The sequence below is a fragment of the Semicossyphus pulcher genome, unplaced genomic scaffold (assembly GCF_022749685.1).
Source record: "Semicossyphus pulcher isolate SPU_LCO1_2020_fin unplaced genomic scaffold, fSemPul1.0.p SCAF_2, whole genome shotgun sequence".
NCBI lineage: Eukaryota > Metazoa > Chordata > Actinopteri > Labriformes > Labridae > Semicossyphus > Semicossyphus pulcher.
This window is the reverse complement of record NW_027211693.1, coordinates 25,769,661-25,795,383: the sequence shown is the minus strand read 5'-3', so window position 1 is coordinate 25,795,383 and position 25,723 is coordinate 25,769,661. Positions and strand designations below refer to the sequence as shown.

General features: G+C 41.9%; 3 protein-coding genes across 3 annotated transcripts; all 3 read left to right on the top strand.

The window, feature by feature from the left end:
- The first annotated feature begins 14,678 nt into the window (after positions 1 to 14,678).
- tmsb2 (thymosin beta 2) lies at positions 14,679 to 16,752 on the top strand. Its single transcript, XM_069669718.1, has 3 exons — positions 14,679 to 14,814; positions 15,918 to 16,022; positions 16,300 to 16,752. Exons 2-3 carry the CDS (start codon positions 15,923 to 15,925, stop codon positions 16,335 to 16,337), a joined length of 138 nt encoding a protein of 45 aa, XP_069525819.1. The 5' UTR covers positions 14,679 to 14,814; positions 15,918 to 15,922; the 3' UTR covers positions 16,338 to 16,752.
- Positions 16,753 to 20,089: 3,337 nt separating this feature from the next.
- Positions 20,090 to 22,079, top strand: LOC138598189 (protein Wnt-8a-like). Its single transcript, XM_069669907.1, has 6 exons — positions 20,090 to 20,160; positions 20,271 to 20,304; positions 20,467 to 20,605; positions 20,998 to 21,123; positions 21,230 to 21,372; positions 21,513 to 22,079. The coding sequence occupies exons 1-6, from the start codon at positions 20,090 to 20,092 to the stop codon at positions 22,077 to 22,079; spliced, it is 1,080 nt and encodes a 359-aa protein (XP_069526008.1).
- Positions 22,080 to 22,690: 611 nt separating this feature from the next.
- On the top strand, positions 22,691 to 24,510 carry LOC138598200 (protein Wnt-8-like). The gene is made up of 6 exons (XM_069669923.1): positions 22,691 to 22,752; positions 22,836 to 22,869; positions 22,971 to 23,100; positions 23,447 to 23,572; positions 23,725 to 23,867; positions 23,956 to 24,510. Exons 1-6 carry the CDS (start codon positions 22,691 to 22,693, stop codon positions 24,508 to 24,510), a joined length of 1,050 nt encoding a protein of 349 aa, XP_069526024.1.
- Positions 24,511 to 25,723: the final 1,213 nt, after the last annotated feature.

Below are 25,723 nucleotides of genomic sequence, written 5' to 3'. Positions count from 1 at the left end.
CAGGCAGCGCAATCCCTGTAGCTTTGTTTGACGTTGCTATAAGGAGGGGAGGTGAGGAGGCATGCTAATCTTTGGCCAGAGGCTCGCTCACAATTGCCTCCTCTAAACCGTCAAATGTTTGTGTGGAAGCTTCGTGGAGGAGCCGCAGGGCCAATCATCTCCTCTTCTCTAAGACTGAGTATGTCCGTTTGTGGCACAGCCTGTGGTGCATGAAATCTGACTGCCAGGGTCTGCTGACGCACCTGCCTGCAGACTCGCACTGACACGTTCACACACGCACACGAAGACAAACACACACCGATGCTGGTAATTGGTCTCATGAAGCCAAAGGACAAGAGCAAATTTTCACCCCCTGTCTTTGTCTGTTGTCTGAGTGTGCGAGAGGTTTTCCGTGTTGCAGTTCAAATGCGCTGGCATACTCTCGCGCTCGTAAAACCAGGCAATTTCCTGTGAGGCCATCCGAGTGTGACAGCAGCAGGTGCCTAATGGGCAAAGCTTAGGAAGCAGGGCATTACCAAAATCCAGCAAACTCAATTGTATTAATCCCCGGGATTAGCAGCTTTAATTCTCAATAGTTTGAAAAGTCTTATTTCCTTATGGAAAATGGGAGCAGCACGTGAGGTGAATGTTCAACTATTTCAAGAGCGGAAGAAGATTTACGCCTTGTTTTAGTTGGAAAAAGGTTGTTTAAGCTTCAGTCTGCAGCTGTAAAGTATCTTAAGAAACAGAGTTATGATGGAGAATGCAGGAATAAAATCAGAGAACCTGTCAGTGCGTTTTCCAAATGCACCGTCAAATCTCTGGTCTACCTGTCAGTTTCATGATGAGCAAAGCTCTTGCTAATTAACCCTACAATCAGACCCCTGCTGACATTGAAGACCCATTATCTTAACCCCTCTCTGCACACTGGCCCTAAGACCACTGAAAGCTGTCAGTTTTAATCTCCCTCCTCGCCGCCGTCCTCCCGTCTCTCTTACACGCACACACGCAGCTTTCAAATAAGGGATTTAGATTACAGCGAACAGTGACTAGCTTCATGATGATGAAGTGTGTGTACTCTGAGGGTGAGCCTTATTGGAATTCATATGATGTTTGTTGACTCCCTTCACATAAACAGGTGGCTGTGTGGAGATAACGTACAGCATATTGTGCAGACGATGATGGGCACGCACATGCGCAGGCACACACACACATCTGGTGTGTTGTTTTTTTTAGTCAGAGGGACATTTATTAATCTCTCTATTTCAGAAGAAGAGCACAGAAGCCTTTCAGGTGTATGAGCAGGGATTCCTGAACAGATGTCACCTCGTGCACACACAGTGTGGAGCTGCAACAACAAAACCAAAGCAGGTTTGCTTTGTTGATGTAGCTGCAGAAAGGTGTGTAAACAAAGGCTGCTTCTTCCGGTTCCACACCCACTGCTCCTTTTCAGTCTGATGTACTTCCTGTTTGTTATCAAGCTCAGTCCCACTAATATACATGACTTCTGAGGTCACATGAGGATGTGGCCGACAGAAAAGAGGAATACTATTTTAAAAGAGAGGGAAGAGGAAAGGCGGAACTGTGTGTGTGTGTGTGGTGTTTTCTGCCTTTATTGGATTCCTCATCGTCAAGGTAACAAGAACCTGAGCGTCACCTTCACTGTTCCTGTCACCATGGATTGAGGATCAGAACAAAAAGGGAAAAACAGAGTGTATACAGTATGTGTGTGTGTTTGTGTGCAGCCCCACATCTTACTGTACGAGTGCTCCTTTCCTTGATCCCAACAAACGATGAGTTTTTCGTTGTCTCTTCTGCCGACGTCTTGGCCGCCTCTGTTAACACCACATCTTGCCTCTTCACATCCGGTGGTCCACCTCTGTATTGATCTCTTATTACAAAAGCATTGTAACACAGGGCGACAGGGCTGACAGAGTCATCACAGTTCATCATGGCTGAATCAAACACACGTCAGACTGTGCTGGAATGATTGAGGACATTGTTTTAAGGTGTTTTAAAAAGCCATTTTTTCTGTTCACACTGGACTCATATTTTAAACACATCAAAGATAGCACACAATGCTTACAATATGTGTAAATAATTATGGTACAATATCCACTCTCAAATCAGTCCACATCCTTGTTCTATTATCATCTGGACTGTTTCCGTCTCTTGGTCACCGCTACGTTTGGACAGTGAGTTATAAATAACTCAATGCTCCTTTGACAAATAATGCTCGCTTTGAAAGCGGCTATGAGTCACTCAGCCCACACAGCTTTTATTTGAATGTTACAGTAAATCACTAATAGTGCTCTGACTGTATAAGGTCACAGAAGCTATTGACAGAGGAAAGCTCAATGGTACAAGCAGAGGAGAACATTTTACATTTTATGATTGATTTGGGAGAAAATGAAATGCTTTGAAACACTGTTATTAGAAAGAGCGGGCGGGTCTTTTGGAGTAAATATTGAAAGGATTTCTCCAGACATAAATGTAGCTGTGTAGATGCAATGCAGTGTGTTTGTTTGGGAATACCTTTGCTGTAGATTTAACGTTTCTAAATAAAATAGTTTTTGAGTTCCCTGTTATTTTCAGAATGCAAAACTTTTCGATGAACTACTCTCTTCAAAGCAAAGCTGAGCTGCCGTCTGCATGATCACAGCTGTCAGTCTCAAAAATAACGTATGATTGTGTTGAGTTTAAGACCTGCAATACTGGTTGTTGTGTTCTGGGCTTGTTTTAGGAGGGGTTGTGAGAATGAAGGAGTGTGACATTGTGGTTTTGAATGTGAGTTTGAGCAGCTGCTGAACCGAGCTGATGCTATCTTCCTGCAAAATAAATAATGGTTTTAGATGTGGCTTGGGTAAACGAACATTCCTACATTCTACCTGGCAGTTCTCTAACCTTCAGGGGTTTTGGCAGGGGGTATGAGACACTATAGCTGCTTTCCCACTGGTCAAAAAACCTGCTAACACCCAGCTTTTTTGCTTAATGGGAAAGGTTACAATCAGCATTCAGACCCGGGTCAAATGTCTCTGCAGTAGACCTGGGTAATTATAACCGGGCATTGATAGGAACATAAAACCTGTGTTGACACACTAATCTCCGCCCCCCTTTCCGGCGCGATGCTATGCTCTGTCTGTAACTCCTTGTCATCTCAGCTACAAATTCCGCCCGTCTCCGTCCGAACATTGTTCCAAATTTTAAGGCGCCGAGTTTGATAAACAGACTGAATGAGTTATAGATACAATAAAGACCTAACCACCGTCACATCTTCACTGTTTGCTAACCCTGTATTGGGTGCATTTGTAACGTCAGACGGTGACGCAGCAGTGAAGAGACCGAAAGGAGTATACTTTACTGGCAGTGGGAAAAGAGACAATCGGCATCTATAAACGGGTCTTCCTGGGTCTTTAAAACCTGCGTCAACACAATAATTTCGGTGGGAAAGGGGTATATTTCTAGCATTCATGGTGTTGTCTTCCCCACAGACCCAGAGATTTGCCTGCTAGGCAACTTTGCAAATGCTAACCTCAAAAACAGTCATGCTATCAAGCCTGCCCTCTGATTGGACTGTGGCTGAATAGCTGTGTCCCCCTTGAGAAAATAACTTACGGGTTAAGGAATAAGACTAAAACATTTTACAAGACATGGCAGCCCTTTCTGGGTTATATGAAAAACCTCCCATCACATGTAATTTATGGTGCAACTGTATTGAGAATGTGCTGTCCATATGACCTTTGATGTGAGTACGCATCTCTCAAGGTTTTGTTAAGTTACTTTATTGTTATTTTTGTAGATTTGTATTTCTAATTAAAATTTTTGCAGTCTGATGTTCAGTTATTGTTGTATTATTACATGTATTCACTAACTGGGTTATCCCAGCTACAGTTAAATGTAAATTCTTAAAACCTATAGTAGATGAGCCCTACAGTAGCTGCATTTATGTTGCACTTTTTGAGTTTATTTCTGTTAAAAAAGATGCTAATAGAATAACTTTTCCTCGCACTGCTACCTGGTGGTCATTTTGGTGGACTATTATACTGTTGTGTTTTGTGATGTTGACATGTGATGTTTAGTTCCATCTCAGGTCCAAACTGCACAATTTTTTATTAAATAAATTTGAGTGATTGAGAAATGTGGGTCCTGATTAGTCATTAAGGAGGTGGTGGTGAGTCCTGAGTCAGGACCAGTTGAGAACCACTGCTCTAAAGAATTGCACTGATGTAACAGCCCCCCTTTAGTACTTAATATAACACAGGGCTGGCAGGAGAGTGCAAACACTAATAAAACATTATTAAAGTACTACTAATGATGCACTCACTTACACTATAACAGCAGGGTTGTGTCAGTTTCCTTTATAAAAATCTATCAAAGTGCTTTTATCAAAGTAATTCTGAATATTGCCATTAGCTAAAAATAGAAGAACAAAACATGTAACCTAAATTCATTCGTTCATACATTCATGCAGCGGGCGAGTTTCCAAGACAAATTAATCACAGATTCTTAGCTGTCTGACCACTGACTATTGATGAATACAGCAGAGTCTGCAGACAGCACTTAAAGGTGAGCTGCTGGGGTGTTCTTTGACCGTACCTGCTCCCGGCTACTTTAGCCGGCAGCACAGTCAAAGCCACATCTTGTTCCCAGGAACGCATTATGTATGTATTTATGTATGTATATGTGTTTCCCAAGTATCTGAAAAGAAAGTGGAGGACACTTTCTGCATACACATAGCTGTACAGCTTCTAGCCAAAACAGCACTTTACCTCTAGCGTCCCTCAAAGAGGTGAAACAGGGAGAAGAATGAAAGATTTTAGAGAACAGGGCTCTTAAGTGGACTAGTTGGGCGTCAGATTGAGGCTGGCAGTCAATCCCACAGGAGCTTTTTTCTTTCCTCTTTTCCATCAACGTGTTTTTTACTATACAATGCAGCAGTGCAGAGCGTGTAAGGCAGACTTTTCTGCTGCCTGTGTTTGGGTGTCATTGGCTGCTGTTGAACTGGTGTCATTTCAGCTCCCTCTTCTGTTCATTTGCATGTCCTCGTACTTTTGGAGTTATTATGCATGTGTTATGAATTCATCAGGCCTGTAGATGCCAGAGGAGTGGATATACACCATCCGTTCTGCCAACATGACTACTTCACAGGAGTGATGGCACAGGGAGTTCTGTAGGAATACATGAATTAAACCAAAATGGAAAATGATGTCAACATCTACCGAGTGATATACTGTAAAAAAGGATCCTTAAAAACTGGACACATTTCAGACTACAACTCTGACACTCAGGGTCAGTCAAATAACTGAAAAAAGTAACATGCTCATCTGGTAAACGAGACAAAGCCAAGACAGAATGTTATCTGGTCCTGAATGTAACTTCAAGCTGGCACAAGATATTGTCATTATACTAGATTAGTGATTCCCAAAGTATGGCCCGGGGCCCACTGGTGGACCTTGAGGTTACTACAAGTGGGCTTAGAGATTAATAATCGAACAATAAATAAATATAACGTTATTACGTCTTTTACAGTTTGGTAATTTTCACTTATTTTGTAGCTTAACAAACTGGTTACCTTACATTGAATTTTTGGGTTTATGAAATAAAAATATACTGGAAATACTTGATCTTTGTCTCAAGTGTTAATCAGAGGTTTTTTGTTTGTTTTTTTAAATCTCCTGTGAGGAACTTTCGGTTTGTGTTGATTGTGGCGCCCCCTGTGGACAAAGCCATACCTCCTATCTTCGCTGATTTTGTCCTGTCCATGCTTAAGTGGTGGTTTTTAACAAAAAATCTCATCCTGCTTTCTTTAACAGTCATATGTGCCACTAGCTTTAAACTCTTGCCCTGGAAAATGTAAATAAAGGCAGCGTGCAGTTAATCGCTTCGTCTGACACCTACCCCCCGCCAGCAGTTTCAGGCATTAAAATAACTATAGAAATAATCTTGTCATGAGTTGTTTAGTTTTGTATTTAGTATATTGTGTTTCGAAAATGCCATACTACATACTATATACTACATTATATACTCTGTAGTATATACTTTGTATTATATACTGCATACTGCGTTCGGCGTTATTATGTAGTTCGGAGGAGTTTTTCAAATTCATTTTGCAGTATGCTACACCAGGTGGAAGTAAACAATAACTATAACAATAACAATAGCTATAGCGCCCCCTTCTGCTGTAATGCTGCTGCTGTCCGTCATTTCAACTGCTGCTGTGACACTCCAGCGCTTTGAACTGTGGTATACAGTAGGCAAGGTAGACTGGTCCTATGCATACTGGAGATATTCTCGGAATCAGTACATCTGGGCAATTTTTGGCATTCTGCACATTTTGCTTTTGTTTTCACACTGCATACTAAATACCACATTTTGGCCAAATCAGTACGTACTGCTAGTATAGTATGGTGTTTTGAACACAACATAGGTCATCCCTTGTTTAGTTTTCTTCGTTTTTTCCATTTCCCGCCTTTTAGAATGTGTGCCCTGCCCTCATTGTGTTCACCTGTGTTAATTGGTCTCACCTGTCTCTGATGATCCCCGGTGTATACATTCTTTGTCTTCCCCTTTGAGTTTGCCAGTTCATTGCGTCCATGCCTGTGAAAGCCTTTACCTGTAGTATGTTGGATTTTCCTCGTGGCTTCCTGTGCAACTGTTGGATTTTCAGTTGTACTTTATTCCTTGGGATTTTCTGTTACCTGGACTGATCAGTAATCCTTTGTTTTTGTGTTTCAATAAATATCAATAGTCTGCACCTGGGTCCCCTCCCTTTTTGTTTGAACTGAACTGTGATAAATCTTGTTGCTGATGTTCTGGTTTAGAAATAAAGAGTTATCATAATACATTTCAGTCAGTTTCATAACCATCAAAAAAACTCCTCACAGGGGCTTTGAAGATTTTCTTTTTGGCTTTGGAGACATGAAATGTAGGGGGGGAGAGAGTGGGAGTAAACATGCACCAAAAGACCAACAGACCTGGAGTTGAACCTGCGACCACTGCGATGAGGACTGTAGCATCTTGCATGGGGCGCCTGCTCTAGCACCCTGGGCTGTGATATTCTTAAGTTTGGGAATGGCTGTGTAAGTTCAAAAGTACAGACAGACCAAACAAACAAAGTAGAGAAATAAAAAGGGGCAGTGCTACAACAGACTGAAAAATGTGTCAATAATGGAGTCGAAATCAGAGCTGAAAGGAGTAGTTAATTATTCAGTTGATCGACAGAAAAGCAATCTTCTTTTTCTACAGTTGATTAATCTTATTTATTTAGGCTTAACATTTTCTTGTTCCAGCTTGTTAATTGTAAGGATTTGCTTCTTTTCTCTCAACATCATCGGGTTTTGGACTCTTGATCAGAAAAAGATGTTTGAAGATGTCAAATTCGGATATCGTGATCTGCCTTTTTACGTAATTATAACACTTTGTTTACCAAATGATTTATCGAGAAAGAAAGTTGCAGATTAGTTAATGAAAATAATCACAAGTTGCTGCCCTGTATGGAACTTTTAGAGGAAAAATCTGACTTGGTGAGCATTTTAACAAACTATGAAGAAAAGAAGAAAAAACTGGACTCGTTTAGCTGCAGTGACCGCCTGGAGCAAACCGAGGAACTACCCACAAATAATAGTCTTGTTTTCAAAGTGTAATTATTGTCGTTCTAATGCTGTGTGCTTTGTTGATATATTGGTAAGAAATCCCTCTGATACAGGAGACAAAAAGCTGCCTCAGTACCTTATTGTTACTTTAATTGCTCACAACAGGCTCAATTTTATGTTCCTCAAGGCGAGTTATCGTTCCTTCTAAAGCCTTCCTGCTTTTAGTTTTTACAAACGCAGACATTTGTTTGTGTTGCCACTCATTTGTTCACTTAATTCACTGATGTGTGGATTTAAGGGACTGATGATTTGCTTAATCTACTCAGGCCTGCGGTTGTGTGAGTGCTGAATGTTTTGCATTTATCCCTGAGAGAAAGTGGAGAGAACACAAGAGGAGGAGACGAGGGAGGGAAGTTAAAAGGGAGAAGAAGATGCACAGAGGATATTTACTTTGATGTGTTAAGCTTTGTAAACAATGCTTAAGCTCACCCTAAAAGTAAAGATAATTCAGAAGGAATTATGTCATTCACACACACCACACGACTATGACGGCCATTAAATTCAAAGAGTACCATTCGTCCCTTCTACCTGAAAGGTGCATTACAAACGTGTTTGCTGTTTAGAGCAGCGCTCTTATCTTCCATCCATCTTTTCCTCTCTCTCAGTTCCTCATCCCTCATCTCTGTCTCCATCTCCTCTCCTTCCCGTCTCCTCTTTTCATCTCTGTCACTGTCCCCAGCTGGCTAGTTGAGATAACTCCTCCACTCCGAGATACTCGCAGCTCATTGGCCGGGTGACTGGGCGCAGGGCACCAATCAAACGCTGCATCATTAGTCCTGGAGATCATGAGCTGAGGCAGCGGCTTTATCTGGTCCTGCTGATCCTGAACTGTCCTAACAAATCTGCTCCTGAAACACACTGCAGTCTGCACATTAGCTCCACTTTGTCTAACACTTAGGCCTCTTTGAACGGGGAGCAATCAGATCTGTTTAAGAGACACCTCAGCTTACAATGAACGACAAGGGGAGGACATTGTTTTTGTAAGGGTCCTGTATAGTCACCTTTCTTCTTACACTTCATTCAGCTTCCGCAACCTTAGATGATAAGGAATAACTTAAGTGTGATTTTATGTGTGTGTGTATTCAAGTCTGACATCATGCAGCTGATTTACCCAAGCTTTAGAGAGCATAGCTGTGGCTAGCTAAAACCAGAGCGTGGCCATGGGAACAACAGTGAGCAGTGTGATGGCAGAAAAGGTGAGAGGAAAAACATAATAAATAAGACATCAAAGCCGTGTCCCAACTCAGGGGCTGCAGCCTTCGAAGGCCGTATTTGGGGGCCGATTGCATCACAGAGGCGCGTTGAAGGCTGTCCCGATTCGAAGGCTCCTTCAGATGCGGCCGACAAATACGTCCTCTGTTTCCCGGGCTGCGAAGGATCCATCGGGTGCATCCTTCACTGCCCAACATATTCCGAGATGCTTTTTGGTTTCAACTCAATCGAATAGCTAGTGTTACAAAAGTTTAAAATATTATTATTATTATTTATCTTTAAAATACTAGGTTAACTTACTCGACTTTATGCTAGCTAGTTAGCCCACTAGCTACCTGTTGCTAGGCGACAGGAGCGGCGTTTGGTGATGCAAGGGTAAGGGCGGGAACAGCTGGCGATGCAAACAGGAAATCCTCTGTAGACCAGGCCGTCTCATTTTAGTTCAGCTTTAACGGTCTACGCAGGCTATGAATGGAGCATCCTGTAGACTGCATCCTTCGAAGGGTGCAGCCCGTGGATTGGGACACAGTAAGGGTCTACAGCCATGATAGCAGCTCTGTTAGCCACAGTGGTGCTTGAAGGTAAATGCTAATGTCAGCAAGTATCATGTTTCGATTTGTTGATGTTAGAGTTGAGTGTGTTAGCATGCTAGCAATTGCATTTAAAAGCAATGCACAGCTGAGGTTAATGGGATTGTCATTTGTTTTGTAGCAAGTATTTAGTCATAAACCAAAGGTCAACTAGAAGGAAGATTAAGGAACCACCAAAATGTTAAAATTAATCTTTAGGAGGTATGAATATCCCCATGTGTTTATCCAAGTGTCGCAGTAATCCATCCAATATTTGTCAATAGACCAACATTGCCTTCCATGAAGCCGTGCTGCTCATTTGGCAAAACATGGGATGGAAAAAAGTGTGAAGAGTCTAAAGCCCCTTTTACACAGCCTGTTCATAGGCTGTGTAAAAAGATGGACGACATGACAGCTCCCTAAAAGTGAGGCCAAAACATTTTGAGCACCCCCTGCTGACTGGCTGCAGTATAGGTCATAAAGCCCGCCTCCTCCATGTTAACAGACGGGACATGAGTCAAACTATAAATTCAAAATACACGCCAAATAAATGTTTCTCAAACATGGTTTCTGTCATTATAGTTAGTTCTTATCATGCTGATTTATGTCCAAATGTTCATTTTTCTGACATGTTTAGTTTTAATTTGATTCTGTAAAAAGGATGATTTACAGCTCTGTTGACCAATATCTGTTCTGGATTAGCAGAGTAGAGGAGGAACAGCAAGACGTTACTAAAACAATCACTACAGTCATTGACGTTTACATATCTGAATGTCTGCTTCAGACCAACACAAGCAGCTGTTCTGCTGAAAAATATGCAGACGTGAGGGATCTTTGCTGTTTTTTCGGTAACGTAAGTGTGTGTTTTGGTTAGCGGAAGTAGCTACAGCAGCTCCAAGCGCCGATCTCTACTGCGCAACTCTGGCTCCAAATGACGTCACCATCGCAGGATGGCAGCGCCTATCATGGGGGGTATTTTGGCTTCAATTTCTTCTAATGAGAGCAGATGGAGACGCGTCGTCAATCTGTATGTTGTCATTGAGCCTGTTCAAGATGGGAGTGTGTTACGCCTCACCGTCTGGGTACAAGTCACAGAGGCAGAATGGTGGGGTGAAGTCGTTCCGCCACTGAGACGACAGCGGAGAGAGGCGTTACGACATCTGTGTGTGTGTATGTCCATCGCGCTGTTTGTTTTCACATGACACCTTTTTTGCTTCCGCAACACCTGGAATGCTACAATCACACACTGAGGCAGCAACATAACGCCAGTATATGGCTCACAGTAAAAGTATAAAACGCGGGGTAGCGGCAGAGCTTTGTTATGGCACTGTTGTAAAAGGGCTAAAGAGACAAAAAGGATAACAGGACAACACAATGAAGTGGCTGGTCTCGTTGCTAAACTGGCACAGTCGAGATGAAAAAGACTACTGTCCCTTGCTGCATGAACCTTTATATACCATTCAGGAATGAGTTCTATCTTCACCTGTTACCACCTGTTCACAAACCAGCGCAACAAATCAACACAAACTCAAAGGTCTACAGTAAAGAAAAAAACACAACAGTATATGATGCACACTGCATGCTCCTCTGCCATATTCATGACAGCGTGTAGCTTAACTTGAAGCGTCCCTGCTGAGCTGACAATCATTTCTTTCTCTACGCATTTGCATCTTAGCGTCACGCTAAACCACTAAGCTAAGTGGCTTGAAACTGTACTCCCTATTAACACACAAGTATGGAAGAAAGTGTGCTGGGAAATGTGTGAAGACTTTTTTTAAAATCACATTAGTAACATTAGGACTCAAGCTGTTACAAGCTGTTATGTTGGTGTGCTGGGGGTTGAGTGCACCCTGGTGGTCCCTCACGGACTGTTCATCCAAGAGCAGCTCAGTGCAGGAGGGATGTCAAACAGTCCTGTGCTGCCATCCTGTGTTAAGACTATGTGAGCATGTTTTTTACTGTGCACTGATAAATTATTTTTACATATCTTAAATATTGTTTAATAAAGAAGGATGAATTATAATTACTTGATAATTATCTACTGTATGAAATCCTAAACTGCAATTTGATGCCAGTCATCTCCACATTGTCAAACAACACGGACGCTGTCTAAGCACCGAAAAGGTTTACTGGTCTATAACCAGCTGCGTCTGACAGGCCATTTGGCTGCTTAGTCTGACCTTTGTCAGTGTGCATCTCGTCTCCGAGCTTCAAATATGATAACATTTCAAATAGAAAGGTTAATAGGAGGGCTGGGGCAAATTTAGAGAAGGTCAAAGATCTTTCCCTCCCACGCACAATATCACAAAGAAACAAACAGGTCAATAGAAACATCCGTCTGAAAGGCTGAATGAGTGATTCATAATTAGCTCCATAGGGCTGTCACATAGGCTAGTCTGGATATTTGAGTACTGGTCCTTTTAAAGTAACAAGAATGCATGTTTTCATATATCTTGTTCAAACTTTGCTTAACAATCAGAATGGCTCTTTGTTAAATACAGCAGTGCCGCACTTCAGCCAGCAGGTGGTGCTGCAGCCTCTCTTCAGAGCACTCTGAGTTATTCATGACCGCATTGTAATCCAGAAAAGCCCACAGTCATCCAGTAACGTGATGTCACACATTAACAGTGCTTACCAGAACCCCCCCCCACCTCCCCCCCCCCCGGGCTCGTCTCACTGTGTCATTTCAGAGGTTGAGGTCATCATCGCTCTGCTATTCTGAGACGAGCTCTCAGTTAAATGCCCTCTCTGGCTACATGGGCAGGCTGTAACTGTACCTCAGGGAAGATTAAAGAGGAGAGACCAGCAGGTTTCATGATGTCAGCAGAGGGGTTGTGAGCTCTGTGTGTCATGGCTTTATTAAAGCCTGATGTAATCAAGAGCTGCTTGATCACTCGCAAAATAAAGGATGTGACTAATAATGCCATGCACACAAATACGTTAATAACAGCTCTGCTACTGAACAAAACTGGCTAAATGATGCTGTAAAATAAACTGTTGTTTGGTATAGAATAAAAGTTAGTGACAGTGTACATAAGAAATACAATGTATGATTATTTTCATGACTCATTTATTAATTGATCTGTAAAAAAACTTCTGAAGCTTGAAGAAAAAAGCATCTCACTTCCTTCAGTGCATGTTGACATCTTTAAATACTCTGTATTGTGTTTGGCCAAGAGGGCAACATAACACAAGATATAAAGTTTAACATCATAAGGCATTAAAATAAGCTACTTTTTTACACAACAGTCGCTTTTAGAAAAACAATTTAACAAGTAATTGATTTTCAAAATAGCTTCTGATTAATTGATTCTTGACTATCAATTATCAGCTCTTTTTGTGAAGGATCATCCATGTTGTCATGGCTAATCTGATGTTTGTTGCTTAGTTTTTATGTTGTTTTTATTTGTTATATCATTGTTTGTGTTTTGTGCTGGTTTGTTTGTATATTTATGTTGAGTTCTGTGTATTTGTGCCAAACACCTTATTAAGGTTCAAAAAACTGTAGGCCATAGATGCTGTGCTGTGTGGCACCGGTTGGTGCTACTGGTCCCTTTAAAAATAAACACTAGGTTTATAAATATATCTCACAGGGCTTTTGCTTAAACAGGGAATTCCTTTATTTTTAAACCTGGGCCATATTTCTTTTAAACACATTTCAGTGCTATATACTGGTCTCTGTAAGAATAAACATTACGTGTATAAATATATCTCACAGGGCTTTGACTTAAAGGGGGATTCCGATATTTTTAAACTTGGGCCATACTTTGATATATTTTTAGCCAAGGCTGCATCAGAGCAGCCTCTCCATTGTTCTGTAAGGTACAATTAAGATATTTGTTAATGGAATCTGGTGGCTTGAATGAGACAGATGTACAGCCTGTTTCTGGTTAGAAAAAACACATCTTACCCAGGGTGTGAAGTACAGGTGGTCTCGGGGGGTTACTATGTCCAGTCGATTATTCAAATTGCAAAACATTTATTCAATCCATGTGTAGTTCAGAGAACCCAACGTTACCCCGTTCAAACTGGAAAGCTGTGGATGTGTTTCTGCTTCGACTTCATGGTTACACTCGGTGAAATAATAATGTCGGGAAAATATGTCAAGGAGAATTTCTTGCTAAGTTTGGATTCACTTCTAAAAAGCTGGAGCAGAATTGCAATGTAGCAGAGACTGTAGCTAACACTGGTGCATCTGCAGCTTCTACACGCACAGGGGTGCGTCCATGAAATCTTGTATATTGCATATTGAGTGTAAGACTTCAGCATAGTGCTGCAGCACTAGGTAGAGGGGATCCCCCGGTTGCCACTGGGTATTTCGCACACTGATCTTATAATTTAAAAAAAAGGTGTATCTCTGTATCCATCTCTAGTGAAATGTTGTCACAAACTTTGATTAACACTGAGCAGAACAGTGGCAAAAACAGCACTTTAAGTGGACATACTCTGATATATTGGGTCTATTAAAAAGTTACAGCATTTCTCTTTAAGCAAGAGTGGATGTGAACTGTCATATCTGAAATCATTCTATGAGTCCTCACGCCTTTGACACAATCATGGAAGTAATGACTATTATAGAGGTATAAAGGACAATGGCCACAACACATATAATACCACATACACACAATAACACTGAGCTGCAGGGTACTTTCAGAAAGCATCGTGCTTCTGTTGTTTCCTATGTGATTTCTTGTAGAGCTCTGTGTGCTTGCACAAAGGCCTATGTAGGGATGGGCACTGCAGACCATCTTAGGCTATTAATGCTGTGGTATGCGGCACTGGTCCGTGCCTTAAACTGGTCTCTATATAAATAAACATGACATAAAAAATATTTAAATGAATACATGGTGCTATAAAAAGAAACTTGCACTACATGACTTAGTGCAATTTCTTAAATATACATAACTGGCACAATGACACATTCCTAGCATGTAATAGATACTACGGAGGTAAGATGAGACTGCCGGTATTCAGAGCACTCTGGTTTTCTTTAAGAGCAGATACAATCCTCATCTCATGCAGTGTGTCCCTGACATACTCAGCAAAAATATAAAACAATATCACACGTAAAATCAATCCGGGATAAGCTTAACAGTGCAGCTGCTTCCTATCAGCGGTTGTTTCCTCTCGTCTTTTCCCTCGAGAGCATTAATATTGATGCTGAGAAGGGAGGCTGACCAAGCTCTCAGTCACTCTCTCTCTCTCACCTCTCTCTCTCTCTCTCTCTCTCTCTCTCTCCCCCTCCCTCCCTCTTATACCCACACCCTGGATGCAGGCAGGCGTGCACACACCGGCAGATTGACTCAGCTTCCGTACTGCTCTCCCTTCTCCATCTCTGTGTCTCTATCCCTCCCTGCTCTCTCCGCTGGTGGATTTTAGCCCCACTGCTGTGTGGAACACCGGTAAGAAAGGACCATCTCTCTTTCGAGTGTGCTCTTGATTTCTTTTATGCCTGTGTGTCTCTTTTTGGTTCGGTTTTACTGTAGTGAAACAAAGGATTGGGGTGTGGCTGGGTGAGAAGAAGCCGGCTGCTAATGGAAGCTGTGATGAGATGTGAAAGCGGGATGTTGAGGATGATGGTGGTGATGATGAGGGGACAATAGAGCACATGCTTGAAGAATTAGGTTGAGATTATAGCTGCTAATGTTATTATCAAGACTTGGCAGAGCTGGATGTGGACACCTTTGTAGCTGAGGAGAAATGATCCAACGTGCCTCGTTTCAGGAAACAGCAAATGTAAAATTCTGGCCATGTGCCCGGCATATCTAGATCTATGTCGCAGTGATTCTATTAGGCCCCATTCAGACTCAGACGGGTGAGATTATTTCATTTTACAGCAGCTTGTGTGCAGATGACTGTCTGCAGGCTGGTGGGCTTGTCACATTTCTACAGCAGTGGTTCAAAGAGGCGTGACTGGGCCCGATTGTGCAAGACAGATTAGTCAGACCTGAGGCTAGGTCAGGAATATGACTGCAGTGGAGCTCTGCCTGGATCCAGCAGGCTGCAGGGGTGGATGCAGAGAGAGAGAGAAAAGGAGAGAGAGAGAGAGAGAGAGAGAGAGAGGGGATGCGGAGGGAGAGAACAAAGACATTGAAAAGAGAGGGAAAAGGCAGAGACAAAGGAGAGAACAGACATATGGGTAAAAATAGGCACATGTTAGCTACATAGGCATTTTGTAGGGAAGAATATCAAGACAGAGCATGTGTGGGAGGCGGCCACCACTCACAGGCATGCATGCGAACGTGTCTGCACATAAAGGGAGTGGCTACAACATGTGCGGCTCAGTCGGATGTAAAGATACAAAAATCATATTACATGTCAGACAAAGAGATGAAGGTTTTTGACAGCTCTCGTCATGTCACGTCAAGCATTGCTCTTGTCCGATAGAAAACATCTTACACAATATGCGCATTATAATAATGATGTTATGCTGTATTATCAGTATGGTGGCTGACAGGAAAGGTCAAGCCTGCATGCTCAGGTTTTTTTTTCTTGTCTTTCGCAGCCAAAATGTCCGACAAGCCTGACATGACTGAGATCGCCCGCTTCGACAAGACAAAGCTGAAGAAGACAGAGACAAAAGAAAAAAACCCTCTGCCCACCAAAGAGAGTGAGTGTCCCTCGTGTCTACAGTGTGTGTGTGTGTGTGTATCTAAGCAGAATTAAAGCCTCAGTTCCCAGCAACAATTTTCCTGTCAGTAGCTACTCATCACTCGCAGTGCACTCAGAAGACGGCATGCTCAGCAAACAGAGCAGCAAACAGCAAATTGCTGCACCATCAGCACATCATTGAAATACAGCAAATCCAAACAGCATCCCTCTCGCATATTCACTAAAACAAATGCATTCCTGCTGACTTCATCTCTCCTCTGTTTTCTCTTCTGCAGCAATTGAGCAAGAGCGGAAAGGCGATGCCACACCTTGACTTCTGAGCACAAGAAGAAAAGAAGCTGAGATGCCACAGCAAAAAAGCACTTTCTTTTGATTATCACAGTATTTCAATCTCTTGCTTTGTCTTCAGAAAAAAGGGTGCTCTTGAGCTCCCTGGGGTGCTGTAAGGGGTATATGGCATCCTAACATGGGGGCTCTCTTACCACATGGGTGGATAAACTTTAGCCTGGGTGCCTGTCTTGCACTGTTAGCTGAAAGCTAGTATGTTCCAAACGTTGCCAAACAGGGGAGTGGTGGTGTAGTGGAGTAGCACAGAGAGAGAGAGGCAGGCATCCAGGGTAGGGGGAGGTGGGGGGGCATGGGAGTATTCGGAGTCTAATCATGTGGGATGTTTTCTTAAAAAAAAACTTTTTACTTTTCTTTATGAAATAAATATGAAGACGTTCAAACAGTTGGTCCTGTGCATATCTCTGTCTCTTTTATGTCACGGTGCTGATTTCAGGCTGATACACATACCCTCGAGGCATGAACTGAGCATGCTTCAACTGATACAATAAATATGATTTGTCTAGGCTTCTTGCAAGTACAGCCTGTACATACATAAAATAATAAATATCGTATGCATACAAAGCTATAGTTTTGACAACATTCTAACAAACGTACATAGTTTTAAGGGTTAGCCAGAATTTTGAGACTATACACAAACGGACCATATTTCAGTGTATTTTAATGAATGGGTCCTTTAAGAGGAAGGGGTGGCTGCACACACTGTCATTCTTAAGAATAGGAATAATAACATCAAGTGGCTCCTAAACACATGATCGTGTGAATCTATATAGAAAACTAAATGAACAGATTAATACAATTACATTAAATCAGTAAAGTGAATCGATTATTCACTTAAATTACTATGAGAAAATATAAGAAGAAGGCTGATAGCAGCTAACATTTCAAGCTTACATGGATTATGGGTTTTACCTGTCATTGGAGCTTAAATGAGTTGACTGTTGGACAGAAAAGATAGTGATACTTAATTGTTAAAGTAATTAAAATGCAAGTAAGAAAATAAGCTACATTAACATGATTCAAGCTTATAAAATGTGAGTATTTTATCTTTTTGTTAGTATTGTATGACTGCCATTGAAAACCTGATATTTTATATACCAACAAAATAATTGTCAATGGACAATGAAGCTGTTCAGTATTGGAAGCCCTCTAAGTCCTTATTGAGTTAACATACACAGCAATATCAATGAAGGAAGACATTATTGTGAGTTTGTTTCTCTTCTGCTGCTCTAGCTAACAGGAGCTAGCTTGCTATGTTGCAGTGCAGAGCCTGCTGGAGGATGGAGGAATGTGGTTGGCTGATAGAGGGTGACGGGCGGGGATAGGAGGCAAAGACTGTCATGAAAGTAACAAAATATTAAAACAAAGTAACGATGAGAAAATGCTACGGTTAAATAAAAAAAAGACGTTTTTTAAATTAAGAAACGCTATCACTGATTAAAGAAAAGAATTAAAGAATGACATTTCAAACAATGACTCGAGTTTTAAATATAGACATAATTATTTTACTTTTCATGGGATTTTCCTGCTTTATTAACAAGATAACTTTCTTATATAGCCTATTATTCATTCATTACGGGTTATTTCTGAATTCCCTGACAGCAGCCTCATATAGTGGTCATTTATGGCCCTGTATTAGCGCCTGACTGATGTCTCAGGCTGGCGTCACCAGTCCTGCCACCCCTCCTCAGCCTGTCAAACTTGCCACCTCCTGAGCTTTTATTGCTCCATTTCTCTCACCTCACACCGCCGTAAATCAGCCTTCGGCTCTCCTGACCGCCTAATGTGTCTGAAATGTCTGTTAGAACTGTTTAATTAATGCGCATTTTTACTTCATGTTATTTTAAGCGCGACCCTGCGGTTTCCCCTCTTTTAAACTGTAAGGATGAGCCGGAATACACATAATCCAACCTAGCATAAAAAAATATATCCATAAAGTGGGCTCAAGTATTGTAATTATCGTTATATTATTAATGGTAATAGCATAAAGATATATCAGATTGTTTAATTTAAAGGTGACAATATTTCGGATTAAATAAGACTAATAAATAAATATATTTCTTTAACAAACCACGTGATATGTCACTGAAAGTTTCGATGTAGCACCCATGCTAAACACGCCCAGGATTACACACTCCTATTGTCTGCTGTTATTAACCCATTCAAACCGTTAAAGAGACAAATTATGAAGCATTTTAATCGCTCGGTATTATTTGTCAACCAGGTGTTGAGGGGCTCTAGGTTTCAGTCATATTGCAGAATGAATGTGGGCCATATCTAATTAGTAGGGATTATCCTCACCTACACCTCTCCACTATTGTGCGCAGGACCTCGCCCAGCCGTCCGGCTATTGTCTCATGCGCTGAGTGGATGGTTGTTTTAGCGGATTTTGAGTGGCTTAAAGGGGATTTGACAAGTGTAAGCGATTTCATTGAAAAACTCTAATGTTTATCACGAACTCGGGAACTTCTCTCGCATCAAATCATGGTATGAAATGGCAGAAACTGCAGTGATGAGACTGGTGGTGATGATGGCAGTGATCATGGAGGATAAATCAAGGAGGATAATCAGCGGAATGTAATGTGATGGATAATCCTACATTTGTATAATGAATGATCGATATGAACGTAATCCATGTGTTAGGCTAAGTTTAGCAGAAGTTAAATATAATAGTAAAGTTACAAAAAATAATCTACACACCAAATCAGTGACCATAAAACTGGTTAAAACTTTAAAGCTCTTATTGGTTTAAACTCTTGTAAATTCCAGACTGTTTTCACACCAAGTTGCTTCCCAGGGAAACATCTATTATCCTATTACCACGACGATGCCAAAGTCGCCGATGTGTGAGGCAGTATTTACATGACTATATACCATCAGCTCCTGAAAGACTTTATGGCTTTGTAGTCACTGTCTTTCCCACTGGGACACTGGTGCCATTTCCCAAATTGCAACAAGGCATGAAGCCTCATAGCGAAATTCAGTAGGCTACTGTATGAAGTCAACGCGAGGCTTACTGTACATCCGCACTGTTTACTGTAACATTATTATAAGGAACCCTATAAAACCATATTTTAACTATATTATGTTTTGTTCATGATTTTTTTTAACAATATGAGTTATAAGGGGAAATATAAAGGGAATATAATAATCCCAATATTATTCCTATATCAATATAATAGAGGATTATATGTGTCAAGTACTCTGGATTAACAGTTTTCTACTGCGCATAATGAGGCAAATATGTCTCCTCTCAATATTTGATTATTATTAACCATTTCTTGTCAAAGTAAATATTAAATTTAATTATTACTATAATTAACTTATGTTTGGTTTATATTTGTGTTGTTGATAAGGGATGGGATATACTGATTAAATTCCCTGTATGTTTTAATTCGTGGGAAAAGAGTATCAGGATTAAGGCCTGGGAACGACAGGTGAATGAATCAGGGGCTGTTTAACTGTCTGCGTCACGTCTTTGAAGTGCACTTATGCAGCGACGGCTCCTATTTGTCTCTGGGACGCCGCAATCAATGTCGTCGTTGAAGCTTTTTTTCACAGCGAAACGTTATCTGCAGGACAAAATCTGTCAATCAAAGGGGGATGGCCATATAAATATCATCCGCCTGGGGTCTGGCTACAGCTTCAGTTGCCTTCTTCTCTCCTGGTACTCACATCTGGGATACGAAGTAACAGGCCTCCTTTTGGATAACAGCCACTATGGGACCTTTCAGACTACTTTTAACCATGGTTCTGTCCATGTGCTGTCATGTTCAGTTTGCATTCGCTTGGTACGTATCTTACTTTTGGAGGAATTTATTTAAAAATATAACATTTTGATGAGTCCTTTTGTTGTTTATAGATCTTACATTAACATGGCTGTCTTGTTTTCTTTCTATAGGACGGTGAATAATTTCCTCATGACTGGACCAAAGGTAAATACATTTTTTCCTTTATGCATCTTGGCACATGTTGCGCGTAAAACCTCTTCTTGGGCATTAGTATAAAATATATTACCTGATCTCGAAATAATAAATACATTTTCTGCATGGTTAAGTACATTATGAAACTAATGTATTTTTAATTTTTCCCTTAAGGCTTTTCTGACGTATGCCGGCAGCGTGCAAATGGGCGCACAAAGTGGAATACAGGAGTGCAAAAACCAGTTCGCATGGGAAAGGTGGAACTGTCCAGAGAACACGCTCCAATTATCCACACACAACGGCCTCCGAAGTGGTAAGACATTAGTTTTCATATAATAGTATTATATTCCTGACATGCAGCAGTGCGATAAGAGGCGCTAAGTTCAATTTTAGAAAGCGTCAAATTTGCGAATCACTTTTGCTGAGAAATTAATCATTCAACGCAGAGATGTTTCTATAACTGAGTGTGCGCTCTGATCTCCATGGAGAAGGGACACAAGAATAAACTTAAATTCATAGCTATAACTAGATTGATAAAACACCCGACATGCCCAACATAGCTGCTCTATTATTTGCCATTTGTGCCTTTACGCACAGTTTACGCACGTTTTACGCACGATATTTGGATACACTCTTTGCTCATTTAGGATGTGAAATTGGATCGGAAAGTTAACTCTAACTTTCTTTCTTTGTCAATTATTGTAGCCACAAGGGAGACGTCTTTTGTCCATGCCATCAGCGCGGCCGGGGTGATGTACACGCTCACCAAGAACTGCAGTATGGGTGACTTTGACAACTGCGGCTGCGATGACTCCAGAATCGGACAGACAGGTATATTTCTATTCTATGTCGGGTCTATTTAAAATTAGCCCCACATATCTAACATGTAACTTTTATTCTGATGACTAAATAACACTGTGCGTTTCTGAATCCCCAGGTGGAAGAGGTTGGATTTGGGGAGGCTGCAGTGATAATGTGGCGTTTGGAGAGAAGATCTCCAAACAGTTTGTGGACGCACTGGAAGGTGGACATGACTCGCGCGCAGCAGTCAACCTGCATAACAACGAGGCAGGCAGACTGGTAAGATATCATTTTACTGTTGATGGAGTCACTTAGTGGCAAAGAAGATATTTATTAAACCCAGGGCATTTATGTGTTAAAATCCAGGAAGACAAATATTTGAGAATGAAATAGATAACTAATTATCACTTTCTCTGCAGGCAATCAAAGCTACCATGAGGAAAGCCTGCAAGTGTCACGGAGTGTCCGGGAGCTGCAGCATCCAAACCTGCTGGATGCAGCTGGCCGACTTCAGAGAGGTGGGCGTCTACCTGAAGATGAAGCACGAACAGGCAAAGAAGCTCGAGATGGACAAGAAGCCTGCGAGGGCCGGTAACAGCGCCGACAACAGAGGAGCCATCGCGCACACTTTTCGGAGCATCGCTCGAACGGAGCTCATTTACCTGGAGGATTCCCCGGATTACTGCGTCAAGAACCTGAGCCTGGGGTATCAGGGCACCGAGGGGCGGGAGTGTCTGAAGGGGGACAAGAGCATGGCCCAGCGGGAGAAGAAGAGCTGCCGCAGGCTGTGCTATGAATGCGGCCTCAGAGTGGTGGAGAAGCGCATTGAGGTCGTCAGCAGCTGCAACTGCAAATTTCACTGGTGCTGCACAGTCAAGTGTGACAAATGCGTGCAGGTTGTTACTAAATATTACTGTGCTCGTAAAGAGGGCGGGAGGAAACCACATAACAAAACAAAGCGAAGGCACCGTGCGCGCCGGCAATGATTGACATGTGTTTCATAGACTGACTAGGTTTCCTAATCACTTCTCATCATTATGGATATCATTACGCATTATTCTGGGTTATAAGATTGTCATTTTCGTTCTGAAAAGTCACACCACTTAAAAGTATTTGAATGCACTTTAGCTAATTGATCTGATCCTGTTTAGAAATCAAATTAGTTATTTGAGAACCAAACTCTCTGCGCATGCTCATTCGTTTGTGTTCAGGAGGATTTTGGTCTGTTGGATCTGTTGTTTGTCTTCTGTGAAGTGCCTAAGATATATGTGTTTTTAAATTGACCAAATAAATATTTTTCTATAACATGGATGTCTCAGTCTGGTTTGTCAGTGGTAACACTCTGATCCAGTTATTTGTATATTGGTGTCCTGGTGTCAAACAGCCGTAGGGAAGAGGATAAACTGCTGCCTAATGCCATCCTTTGAAGTGCGCATATAGGCGTTTCCCAAATCCATCAACCAATCAGCTCTCTCGGGCCTCTGGGACAAAGAACAAGAGTGCCATTTGTTCTTCATTCAAATAAAAGAGAAAGTTGCGGCGCACAGGTCCAATATTATCTCCATCTCTACTCTGGGGGCTAACGGTGCTGATGAAAATGGTGCATTCATTATTTTGGCTCCTGTTTCTTTTACACAAAATATCCCCGGGACATGCATGGTAAGAAACTATCCACACTGTTTGAACACGTTTTCTCTGTGCGTAAATGCTGAATTGATATTTACCATCGATCTTCTTCTCAGGGTGGCAAGCAACTTACTCATGACGGGACCCAAGGTAAACATAAAGTTTCATGTTGCTGGGATTACCCGGAAAAGTCAAAGATAACATTTGAAAATGTGAATAAGGACAAAAAAGTAACAGCCCCTCTCCTGCAGGCCTATCTCACCTATGCAAGGAGCGTGCAGGTGGGCGCACAGAGAGGGATTGAGGAGTGCAAACACCAGTTTGCGTGGGACAGATGGAACTGTCCTGACAGCGCGACTCAGCTCAAAGGTCTAAGACGCGGTAAGTCAAGGATGTAATTACAATTCATTAAGTGAGTTATGGACGCATTTAAATGTTAAAAATATTCGTGCGTAAAATGTGTATACAATATAATAATGTCTCCATACCATAACACAGGATCTAATCATGGAAAGATCTTTTCTTAATTTCTGAGGACACAAACAAACATAAAAATGTGAACATAGACATATTTCTAATAAGCATATTCATGTTAGTTTGCAGAATCAAACTCGTTTGATTTAGTTATAATCATATTACACAGCTGCAGCTGAATACAAATGAGTATAAAGGTATTTTTTGAGCGTAATTTCTTAATATTCACTGATCACTTTTTTGTTACTGACAGCCACCAGAGAGTCTTCTTTCGTCCACGCCATCAGTGCAGCGGGGGTCATGTACACACTAACCAGGAACTGCAGTCTGGGAGACCTCGACAACTGCGGCTGTGATGTCTCCAAGAACGGAAAAATTGGTAAGAAAAAAAAACATTTTTTACTGAGAATGTTATCTAATGTCTGATATGGCAGGGACATAATGACATGTAAAATCTATAAAGTTAAAGGACTTTAAATAAGTTATAAGTTGGAGTTGGTGTTCCGGTTTTAAGTGTTATTTCGCGTGCAGGCGGTCGTGGCTGGCTGTGGGGTGGCTGCAGTGATAACGTGGATTTCGGTGAGAGGATTTCCAAACAGTACGTGGATGCGCAGGAGACAGGCCAGGACTCCAGGGCTGCTGTCAACCTGCATAACAACGCGGCCGGGCGGCTGGTAAGTTATCTTCACTCCACAAGCATCTATCTGACATTTAAGAGGTTTAAGTCGCTGACAGTACTGCACTTTCCCTGGTTTCCTGCAGGCCGTGAAGGCAACAATGAAGCGCATATGTAGGTGCCATGGCATGTCTGAGAGCTGCAGTGTCCAAACCTGCTGGACGCAGCTGTCAGATTTCAGAGAAATCGGAAACTATTTGAAGATAAAGCACAATCAAGCCCAGAAGCTGGACATCGACAAGAAGCGCGTGCGTGCTGGGAACAGCGCAGACAACCGAGGTGCCATCGTGGACGCGTTCGGCAACGTGGCCCCCACAGAGCTCATCTACCTGGAGGACTCCCCGGACTACTGCAGGAGGAACATCAGCCTGGGGCTGTACGGCACCGAGGGCCGGGAGTGCGTGCAGCACGGAGAGGGCCTGAACCAGTGGGAGAGGCGCAGCTGCCGCAGGTTGTGTCATGAATGCGGCCTCAGGGTGGAGGAGAGGCGCACGGAGGTGGTGAGCAGCTGCAACTGCAAATTCCACTGGTGCTGTACGGTGAACTGTGAAGACTGCTCCCAGGTTATGGTGAAACATGTGTGCGCCAGGAGGGACGGGGATGGACACGGATATAGACGGAGATACCGTGGACCCAAATGAAAAACATATGTGTATATTATATATTGATCTGTTCCCTGTCTAAACCACAGTAAATCTGTTAGATGAGGGACCATGACGGGTTAAATGTCTGTTTGCACTTTTCAATCCTTTTCATGTCTAATTGTATAAATATTGAGTGTATATTTATGAATAGTGTTTTAACTGAAATAAACTCTTAAAATAAAGACTTCTGTACTTTCATTTCATTTAATATAAAACATTTATTTATTTAACATAATAAATCCGAGGGTTGTTGAATCTTTTGAAAGGGCACACAAGCGTCTATTAGAATAAGAATGGAGTGAATACACTTAACAGAGGATTACATGGATAACATGGTGCACTTCGCACCTAACCAAGATGTTGATCCAGCAGTTGATCCACAATCACTTTGATGTCAACGTGTATTGATTTCATTCAAAGAGCAGGGAGGCTTTGAAAGACAAATTAGGGAAGTATTTCCAGGTATTTGGTCTGTTAATCCGGGACACCGCTGCCTGTCCTAGTCTTTGTCACATCCCACAGGCAATGCAAATGTCCCACAGTACATCAAAGTGAGAGGGGAAACGCTGCAACACGCTAGAACAGAACATTTTGACCAAACTCTGAGTTACTGTTTCTCCAAAAGTGGGGCATATTAGGGTTCAGATATCACATTGTAAATCCAGTGAGGTTATAAATAAGCGCGACTCACATTCCACCTCAGATGCGAGTTAATTTCTAATCTTGTAATTTGCAAGTAATTAGTTCTGAGAGGAGCCTGAGCTCCACCCACAGGCCTATCTGTGTGCCTTGGAGCAATTCATTTGCCTCCTTCTTCCCTCTACCCCCTGTATCTCCAAAAATCTTCCTCTCAGCTGGACGTGTCATAAATCTGCCACCGTCTCACCTCTGTGAGTGATGGAGTGGATATTACCTTCATAATGCCTGGGGGCAAGGGGTTGGGAGTGTAACAGAAAGGGGCCTGTTCCACTATCTTTACAGACCAGTTACTGTAGAAGCTGTAAATAACAAGATAAGTGAGAAATTACAGCACGGATTATCTTGACACTAGATCAACTGCTGTCACTTTGGATCCCCGAGAACTTAACAACATTATTGTTAAGGGAGCCTCTCTATTTTCCATTTGAGCTAACGCAGCTAAAATGTGATACGTACTGATAGCAGACCATACCTAAACTGCCTAAAACACTTAAACACTCCATTAGAATGA

Coding starts and splice junctions, on each gene's coding strand:
- tmsb2 (XM_069669718.1), top strand. CDS start 15,923: ATGTCCGACAAGCCTGACATGACTGAGATCGCCCGCTTCGACAAGACA. Junction 16,023..16,299: donor CCCTCTGCCCACCAAAGAGA/GTGAGTGTCCCT, acceptor TCTCTTCTGCAG/CAATTGAGCAAGAGCGGAAA.
- LOC138598189 (XM_069669907.1), top strand. CDS start 20,090: ATGGGACCTTTCAGACTACTTTTAACCATGGTTCTGTCCATGTGCTGT. Junction 20,606..20,997: donor ACACAACGGCCTCCGAAGTG/GTAAGACATTAG, acceptor CAATTATTGTAG/CCACAAGGGAGACGTCTTTT. Junction 21,373..21,512: donor ACAACGAGGCAGGCAGACTG/GTAAGATATCAT, acceptor CTTTCTCTGCAG/GCAATCAAAGCTACCATGAG.
- LOC138598200 (XM_069669923.1), top strand. CDS start 22,691: ATGGTGCATTCATTATTTTGGCTCCTGTTTCTTTTACACAAAATATCC. Junction 23,101..23,446: donor GCTCAAAGGTCTAAGACGCG/GTAAGTCAAGGA, acceptor TGTTACTGACAG/CCACCAGAGAGTCTTCTTTC. Junction 23,868..23,955: donor ACAACGCGGCCGGGCGGCTG/GTAAGTTATCTT, acceptor GGTTTCCTGCAG/GCCGTGAAGGCAACAATGAA.